The sequence below is a fragment of the Poecilia formosa genome, unplaced genomic scaffold (genome assembly GCF_000485575.1).
Source record: "Poecilia formosa unplaced genomic scaffold, Poecilia_formosa-5.1.2 Scaffold570, whole genome shotgun sequence".
NCBI lineage: Eukaryota > Metazoa > Chordata > Actinopteri > Cyprinodontiformes > Poeciliidae > Poecilia > Poecilia formosa.
In genome coordinates, this window is record NW_006800509.1 from 148708 (window position 1) to 157600 (window position 8893).

General features: G+C 41.1%; 1 protein-coding gene across 1 annotated transcript in view; it reads right to left on the bottom strand.

Moving 5' to 3' along the window:
- The window catches only part of LOC103129698 (Ral GTPase activating protein non-catalytic subunit beta), a 52169-nt gene extending 43696 nt beyond the window's left edge, over positions 1-8473 (bottom strand). The window contains exons 1-8 of the mRNA XM_016665326.1: positions 8350-8473; positions 7484-7705; positions 5849-6051; positions 4997-5163; positions 4732-4918; positions 4506-4637; positions 4023-4201; positions 851-1002 (exon numbers count right to left, since the gene is read on the bottom strand). Of these exons, the coding sequence (XP_016520812.1) occupies positions 851-1002; positions 4023-4201; positions 4506-4637; positions 4732-4918; positions 4997-5163; positions 5849-6051; positions 7484-7660 (1197 nt within the window). The 5' untranslated portion in view covers positions 7661-7705; positions 8350-8473. The remainder of the gene's footprint in view (positions 1-850; positions 1003-4022; positions 4202-4505; positions 4638-4731; positions 4919-4996; positions 5164-5848; positions 6052-7483; positions 7706-8349) is intronic.
- Positions 8474-8893: the final 420 nt, after the last annotated feature.

Below are 8893 nucleotides of genomic sequence, written 5' to 3' on the forward strand. Positions count from 1 at the left end.
CATCGTCCTATCAAGTTTGTCCTGTAAAATACAAACTTGTATATGGATAAATGATAAAAATAACTTTGTGGTACTTGAACTAAAACATTTGTAAGACACCAACAGCCACATGCCAATTAAGACATGCAAGACGTGCTCTCATATGAAACTCCAAACCTTCATTTCTAAACTGTAACCAAAGAGTGCTGCAGCTTCTCCAACAGACCTGAACCAAACGATCAGCTCGTCATGAGGCCTCCTCTAGTTAGAGTTTAGATTGGGTCTAAAAAACTGACCCGGCCCGATCCCGATCAGACTAATGAATTTCATTCATAGCCTAAAGTAATCCAACATATTTTACCTGTGATTATACTGCTTTCATTTTTAGACTATTTGAGTAAGCAGTGCATCTTCTCCTGTTTCTAGCTTTTGTTTAGCATCTTCCAGCTCCATCTAGTCTCCTGTTGTAATGGCAGAGTGAGAAAAGGTCAAATCATCTGGGATGTGTGATTGATAGGAGCGGAGCAGGGTGTGCATGCAGTGCACTGTGCTTGTTACAGAATGATTAACTTCCTGCACCCTGCTTACTTTCTTCATTTCTTCAACAGGTTAAGCTAGCTACTCCTCTATTTACACTATAATCAGCAGGTTAACATGACTTTATCTTGTGAGTTCTGGTTTGTTTTTTTCTTGAATGTATTGCACGTTTATTAAACGCGCCTCAGAAGCCCGAGCCCAACAATCAAGCTAATATTCTCGCCCAATTCGGCCCACATTCTCGGTCGGGCTCAGCCCATAGATCTAGGATTGGTTGGACTCCCCTAGCATAACCCAACTGTACGTTATGGCTGTGTGTAACAGTCAGACTTACAGTTGAGCTCTTGCTGGTGGTTTTCGTGACCACCGCATGCCGCTGTTTGCGGCTGTGTGGTGGTGTAGTGTTGGCGACGGAGGGGGGCGGAGACATACTCAATCTGTTCACTGGGGTGGGCGGGGCACTGTCCGCCCTTGGTCGTGATATACCTGTGAATAAGAAAGCAGCGTCACCATGGAGGCAAAACCTGTTCACTCTCTAATCAGCATTCCAGGCAAATGATGAGAAAAGAGAAAATGATTTGGGGTAAGAGACTTAATCAAAGCCCATCTTCATTAGTAGACATGCATTAGAACGGTTAGATGTGAATCACCAAGATTGGAAATGCACTGATAATGATTGACACTTCAAGACTGGAGTAGTCCCCTGTTGATGATGTGGTAATTTAGTCTATCTGTGAGATACCGTTTGCTTAGCACCAAAACCTACAGTTCTTAAAGTTCCAGTGTGCAACATTAAGGCCAAGCTAGGTGCAAAGATGCAATATATATTATATAAACAAACATGCAGGTCAATATTTTTGCTTTAAAATAAAATAATCAAATCACTCTCTTTTGTACTAGAGAAGCCCAGAAAGCTCTAAGCTCCAGAGAAACTATATTCCATTTTGGTGGTCATTTTATTCATTTATTTTTATTGCTACATCCTACACACTGGACCTTTAACACGATCACTGCAAAAAACAAACCACATGTCCATCATGTCTCATTAAATGAGCTGATGAGTGTACCATGAGACAGCGGCAGGGGACAAAAAGAGAACGCCCTCTCGCGTACGTCTCTCTTTTCAACAAAGACACCTACAGTGTGAAGAGAAAAGTACATGCTGACATATTTCTCCTGAAATGTGGCTGACATTGTTTAGAACCCTCAATCTTCATCTCACTGAGAGGTTGTGACAAAATCAGCAAAAGGAAGGGACAAAAAAATGTAATGCTCAGATTTACTTTCATGATCAAAATAAAGTCAATGTTTTGGTCCGTTTGTCGTTTCCATGCTTAGCTTACCATAAAACCACTTTTGTTCAATGTAATGTAGTGTTTGCCAGTGTTGTAGTCAAGACCACCAAACCTAAGACCAAGACAAGACAAAGACCAGAGTGTATCGAGACCGAGACTAGATCAAGACTTTTAGGGTCTGAAACCAAGTCAAGACCAAGACCAGCGCCCCGCGCTACATGACACGATATTATGATCAAAAATGCTTCTCAAATTGATCTGAAAGATCCACATTCCCATAAAAACATTCTTTGTTCTGCTTTGCCATCCCTAAAAAGATAAAGCGATGGGTGTTTGCCCATATTGCTCATGTCAGAAACTACCCGTCTGCATCATTAAACATAGCAATTGAGGCAATGCCCTGACAGTAAATAACGCTCAACTATGAACACTGACGAAAGAGCAACAAGCAAGAAGTAACCATGCACAAGGCGCTCACCGTGACTGTTCTCTCTCTCTCCCGCTACATGAAGCCAGGCAGTCTGACACCATGGCACACATTACAGCTGCCACTCTGAACGAAAACAATCATAGCGCGACGCACATGCTCTGCATGCTCTTTTGTTCTTGTGTTTTAATTATTTGTTAATTAAATAAATACCAATGTATATAATTAAATAAAATAATAATATCTACTGCAGTGTACGCAGAGCGTTACAAGAACAAAGAACAACTCTCAGTGAGGCTCCAGTCCGATCTACTTAGTAAAGAGCCGTTCAGAAGAATCGGATCGCTCGTGAATGTCACATCACTATACTGCAGACTTTTGGACACAGCGTTATCCCAAATATACGACATGTTAGTCAACACCTCCGCACAATAATCCAGCACATTGAGCGACAACTTTTTTTCATCACAAATGCTTATGTGTCTCTGTACAGCTAGCGTTGCTAACATCACGTCAACGGAGCTTACCTTCTTTGAGCTACTTTTCTAAGTGACGAAAAAAGTTAGACATAGTCCCTACCATCTGTGAAAGCGAAGAGATGCTTAGTTAGCAGTCGCCATCGGATTTCTTATGATTTATGCAGCGCTATTCTACTACTGACGATTAGTCAGACATCTTCTGCCGCTCAGAGGAAACCACTGCGCATATCTCAGAGCGCCGCGTGCGAGTGAAAGATGTGGAGGGGTCAGGGGAGTAACAGAAAACACATAATTCGTAAGTCACGTTATTGCTTGGATTTTAATCAGTATCCATCCAGTTAAAACAAACACGTTAACAAATAAACTGGACAGTATGCTGTAAGCTTAGTGATATTTCCACAGTTGCAATCTTGACTGGTCTTAAAATAAAATCCAGAGTCCTCAGCGCCTGAGACCGAGATCATCAAAAACTGGTCTCGAGACCAAGACCGGTCTTGAGTACTACAACACTGGTGTTTGCTGTTCTGTTCAATATAACTTTGAATTTTAAAACATGTTGGTATGAAAGAAATTCAACCAATTTTTCAAAGTGGTTTAAATACAATTATGGTTTTGGGAAAAAAATGGCAAGTTACCAATGCTGGGCAAACTTCTGCTGCTCAGCTACAGACCTGCTTCCCCTCCTCACATTCCCTCTTTTTCCCCAATAACTTTATTTCAACAAGAAACAAAATAAAACACAGACAATGAAGAACTGAATGTCATAAACATCATGCCTATGGTTACTATAGAACATGTCAATTTTCATGTCAAATTAAGTTGGTGCTTGAGGGGTTAGTCTTTCAAGGGCAGATATCATTTGAATTGAAGTTAGCATTTAGCATTTGCTTCTGCTAAATACTGTGTTGGTGTATTGCTTCAGCGTTAGCAGAACGTATGTTTATGGTTAGTGCTTTAGGGTTGGAACGACGGACTCTTCAGTTAACGCTGCAAACCACTGCAAGTTACTATGGTAACACCTCACCAATTTTCCTTCTTGTTTTTTAATAATGCTGTCCCTTATCCACTACTACTAGTGTCAACATAATGAGGGTTTACTAAAAATACTAATGTAAGTTTCTACTGCAATATGATATGTGAGAATCTGTGTGTAATGACAGCAACATCTTACACTAATAAAGAATGATCCACACACTTCCACTGTTAAGAATTGTGTTCCTTTATAGCGTATAGCTGACATTTTTTTGGCCTTTGTTGATATCAGATCTGGTTCAATGTGAGGCATTTGTCTGTGCATCCTCTTACCTAGGAATGCATCCACAAGACAGCTGATGCCTCTCATGGCCCTGAAGAAGATCTGGGGTAGCTGTTTCAAACACAGGTGCAGAACTACTTCATGAGGAATCCCACTGGAGATCAAAAACTGCTCTTGAAACTTTGGAGTGGTGCTCACTATGGCTGGGTTGCTCAAATCCACCGGGTTGCTGGAAACAAACGAGATGTGAGGCATACTCAAGATTAGGTACAGTTTACAGATCCCAATAAAAAAAAAAAAGATAACTGAACATGTGAGAGAGACAATGACTGTATGAGGAGGAATGAAACAAAAGGCAGGAGGACGGTTGGATTCACTCAGAGTTAAAAGGTTAAACTATTCTTGTAGTTATAGTTCAAACATTTTTTGAGGAACCAACTTTCACTTCCCCTTCAAAACAGACTAACATCTAGCTCAGGTAGAGCTGTCATTTTTCTAGATGAATGAAAATACACAGAGGAGGTAAAATGCACCCGATCATGTGGAGAAAGCGATACCACGTCTGTGCCACACAGTCGTTGTCCATCTCTACGGGAATCAAGTTGGCATCTTCATCTGGAACTTTAAAAGGTGGGAAGGACGGTCCGTGAGTAAAGCGCAGCAGCCTGGATTATGAAATGAAAATATGCATTTTTTTAACAGTAGATAAATAATAATAAACTACACAAACTCATTCTATTGCTTGCCTCTTAGTCCTACCTTGAAGTCAGAGCACAAGCTACTCTGCTCCACTGCTCTACAACAGGAGGATGATGTCTCCAGTTGGACAGCATTTCCCTTGCGGTCTTCCAATATGGCGGCGTGGGAAAGCAGCGGGCGCATGCGAGAAGCCACACCTCAAACAGAACTGCCATCAGCTTCTCTGCCAGTTTCTCTGCTACACCCACTAAAAGAAGAAGCAAAGCTAGGTTACTATTTGTGCTCACAAGGAGCGAATGAATGAAGACGCTGGAGCGTGGCTTACCGCCAACCGATGGAGGAGCAAGCAAAGTGTCGTTGATGCGTAGCAGGAAGAGCAGCAGCACCTCCCAGGTTTCCCTCACCATGGAGACAGACTCTCGTGCCAGCTTCTGGACCGCCGTCAGAACCTGCTGGCAGAGCCTGATGTGGTTCAGACTGTGCTGCTCAGGCCTGCCGGCAGAAAGATACAAATCAAATTAGTAGCAAGGAAGCACCGATCCACTTTTTTCACTTCCCATACCAATACCTGAGGTTTAGTATTGGCCGATACAGATCCAATACAGAGAAACAAGTGAAGTGACTGAAATGAATGAATGTACTGAATTGCTAATTAATTTAATAACGCTGCACCAATATAGCACATTGAAACACACCAACAGCTTGACAAGCTAACATGGAAAAACAACAACTGTTCAGTAGCTCCAATTAGGAGTAAAACAGTCAATGGAAAATAAATGATAAAGAAAATGAAGCTGACTAAAACAATAGATTTACTATCTTGGTCGAACATGTAAAAATAAACTGCAACAAATCTTTCAAATGGCTCAGGAAGAGCAATTAGGAATGCTAAATATAAAAAAATAATAAAGCATGACATGACACAGAGCACAAAGCATGGAACTAGACTGATTAGATCAGCCTTATGGATCAGGTACACCGTCACTGATATCCCACCTAAAATTGTTTTCAATATCGGCACCAGTATAGATATAGATATCAGATTGGTGCGAATCTAAATATTAGCTCATCTATGAGTGACTAATTAATAAAGCCCAATAATCTAGGTAAAGATAATTGTTACTGAGCGAAGATTAAATAATTACATTAAATGAGGGAAACTGAGGCGGGTGCATACCTTGGCACAAATACGTTGTAGAGATGACGCAGGATGGTCTGGACGTACATATTGGGTTCCTTCACCACAGGCTGGGGCATGGAGTCCTTGGGTGACACCAGCGCCATCATCCAGTCTGTGTACACGTCCACACACAGCTTGACAGTGTCGCCCTCTAAGGGCAGGGTCAGGCCATAACACAGCACCTCCATGGTCCACTTCACCTGGGAAGCAGAGGGTTTCTAGATATCAGTCACATGGGTTTTTTCCTACTAGTCTTTAAAATACTCTGTTAGTTTATAAATCACTACACAGCTTAGCATCACAATACATTAAACAGGTTTAGTCATATCACCATCCAGACCAATCAGGTCTTCTAGTTCTAGTTCTGCTCTGCATCAGAACCAGAACCAAAAATAGAGAAGCAGCATTCAGCTTCTATGCACCACAGATCTGGAACAAACTTCCAGAAAACTGAAAAACAGCTGAAGCACTGAGTGCCTTTAAATCAAAACCCAGCTACTTCGTCGCCTTTGGTTTATAATAATTGGAACATTGATCAATATATTTGATGTATATTCGCTCAATGATTTTGATGGTGGCATTTGACTAAATCCATTTGTTTCATAATTAGTTACCGTTTGTTTTAATGGTTTAAAGCACTTTGAACTGGTTTGTTGCTCAAATGTTCTTCACAAATCAACTTGACTCCAGATTTTGTTCTATCATTAGAAGACAAAACAAAATCTGTTCATTTCTCTGATTAATGCTTCTGACATAATAAAAACCGATATGAGAAGTAAGAGGAAGAAACTATTTAAAGAGAAACTATTTTCCACAAGGCAATACCAACCGTTTATTAAACCTGCTACAAAAGAGACCTGGGTTCAGAGCTATTGATTATTTTTGCTCTTTTTGTCATTTCCTACATTGCATATTTTACTTGATTCATAGCTGCCTTTTCTGATAATGAAAGGAACTGACAGCTGGTACTATCAAGGAAAAAAGAATCTTGAAAAAGTTCTCTTGATTTGAATTGCATATTTGAGAACCAGTTTAAAGATTCCCAAGATTGGCTCAAGTCAAAGATATCCTTCACAAAAACAACAATAATGCAAGCAGTTTGAGAGGCATTTTATTTAAACAAACACAGACTCACAAACAGTTCCCTTCTGGTGATACAGAAGAGACATGCTGCACACAGCATCACTCATATGAATAACTACTAAGAAAATATCTCTAAATTAAAGGCATGAGAGTCTGAGATGATTTAAGCTAATGGAGTTTAAATGGTCTGTAAGAGCAGCAGGGAAACAATATCACCTCAGTTTTTATGCACACACTATTATCTCATCAATGACATTATGAAAAATAAAAATAAAAAACCTAATAAATTACAGCTGATTGTCCCAGAAGTTAGTTTTACTCTCTCTAAACGAAAGGAACCAATGTAAAGGAAACTGTTAGACCAAAGTTGAACAAACATCAGGATCAGTAGAAATTAGTTGGATCTCCTTATTAAATTAGATTTTTCTACTGAACCACAAAACATACGTTTATGAGAGCGAGAGAGAGAGACAGAGAGAGTTTAAAAGGTGAGCAGACTTTTTGAAATAAAAGGCCATAGGTGTTTCCCAGAGCTGCCAGCTTTCTCACCTCTTTGTCTGATTTGAGGATGTTTTCTGTGGCCAAAGGGCTCACTGCTGTGCCTAGAGGCTTGACCACTGCATTTGCCACCTCTGTGCCCACACTGGGAGGGTAGGTGTGCAGGACGCTGAGGTGACCCTGGTCGCTCTGCACCACCAGCTGCAGCGAGCGCCACTCGGAGTACATGCTGCTGGCGTCTGGTCCTCTTGGCTCACACCTCCTGCCTCCCGCCTGCAGACACACAGATCAGCCAGCTGTAGCAGACACACAACCAGGCTTATTATTTAGTTGCTGATCCACCACAGTGGTTTAAATAATGCTTTTCTCTGAGTTGATAGTCTTAAATTTGAAGTTTTACGATTGAGCAAAACTGGATGCAAACAAAACTTATGGCATAAGATATGAAGAAAAGCGGCTTCCTAAAATCCAAAGTCTTTGGCACGCCCTAACCAAATGCAAAGCACCACGGGTGTGTGTAAAAGTCTAAAAATCACTCATTCATGTCTCCCTTCCCTGTAAACGTGACCTGTAAGTCAGCCCGGATGTTTAATGCCGTTACTTTGCTTCTACCTTCCTACTAAAAACAGCACCTACAAAAAACAACGTGTCTGTTTACTTTAGAAAGAACAGTGGCCAAATCATCACCATCAAAAACGCAGGATAGTTACCAAGCACCGGAATCACAACCAGGAAACGGATCTTCCACCGAGCAGCTTGTTAGCTTTAGCTAGCATCAAAAAATCTTCCTCATCTTACAAATGGCTTTAGCTGAAATTAGCATGGATGTGCTTTGCTTAAATGTTGTAAGACCGTTTTCTTGAATGTATTAAAACGGTATCAACATCATAGTCCAGCAGTTCTCGTTACAAACATACCACGAAATTGAAACTACGTTGTAGTTGTCCGAAGCTAGCCTTGATAACGTTCGCTGCGTTAGCCTCTTCGTTGACATTAGCTTGCTGTCGTTTCTGCAAGCTAACTTTGCAATGGTGCTAACGTTTGTTCATTAGCTGAGTAATTGTCTGTTTTACCTGGACCAGCTGGGAACGTTGTCATAACAGGCCTCAGAAACTCGCTGTCTGTGCTTTCCGTGTAGCGCCCTGCTCTAAACCATAACAGCCTCCATCTTCGCAATGTCAGGGATCGGATATTGCAGCTTTGACGGGTCTAACGGGAAGAAGGATCCGGTGTGTGGTTAATGCCCCCTAACGGTTGTTGCCTGTAATTACGTTTTGCATTGCTTTCCTTTCTCCAAAATACAACACTACATACAGCACCGCTTTAATAAACGTTGAGTTACCGGTTACCTTTTTTACTTCTCCGATTACCCCAGGCCAGATATAGGGAGCCAAACATACCCGTTTCTGGGTCATAGAGACCCCAGTGCATTCTGGGATGTTTATGTTTCATGGATGTCTT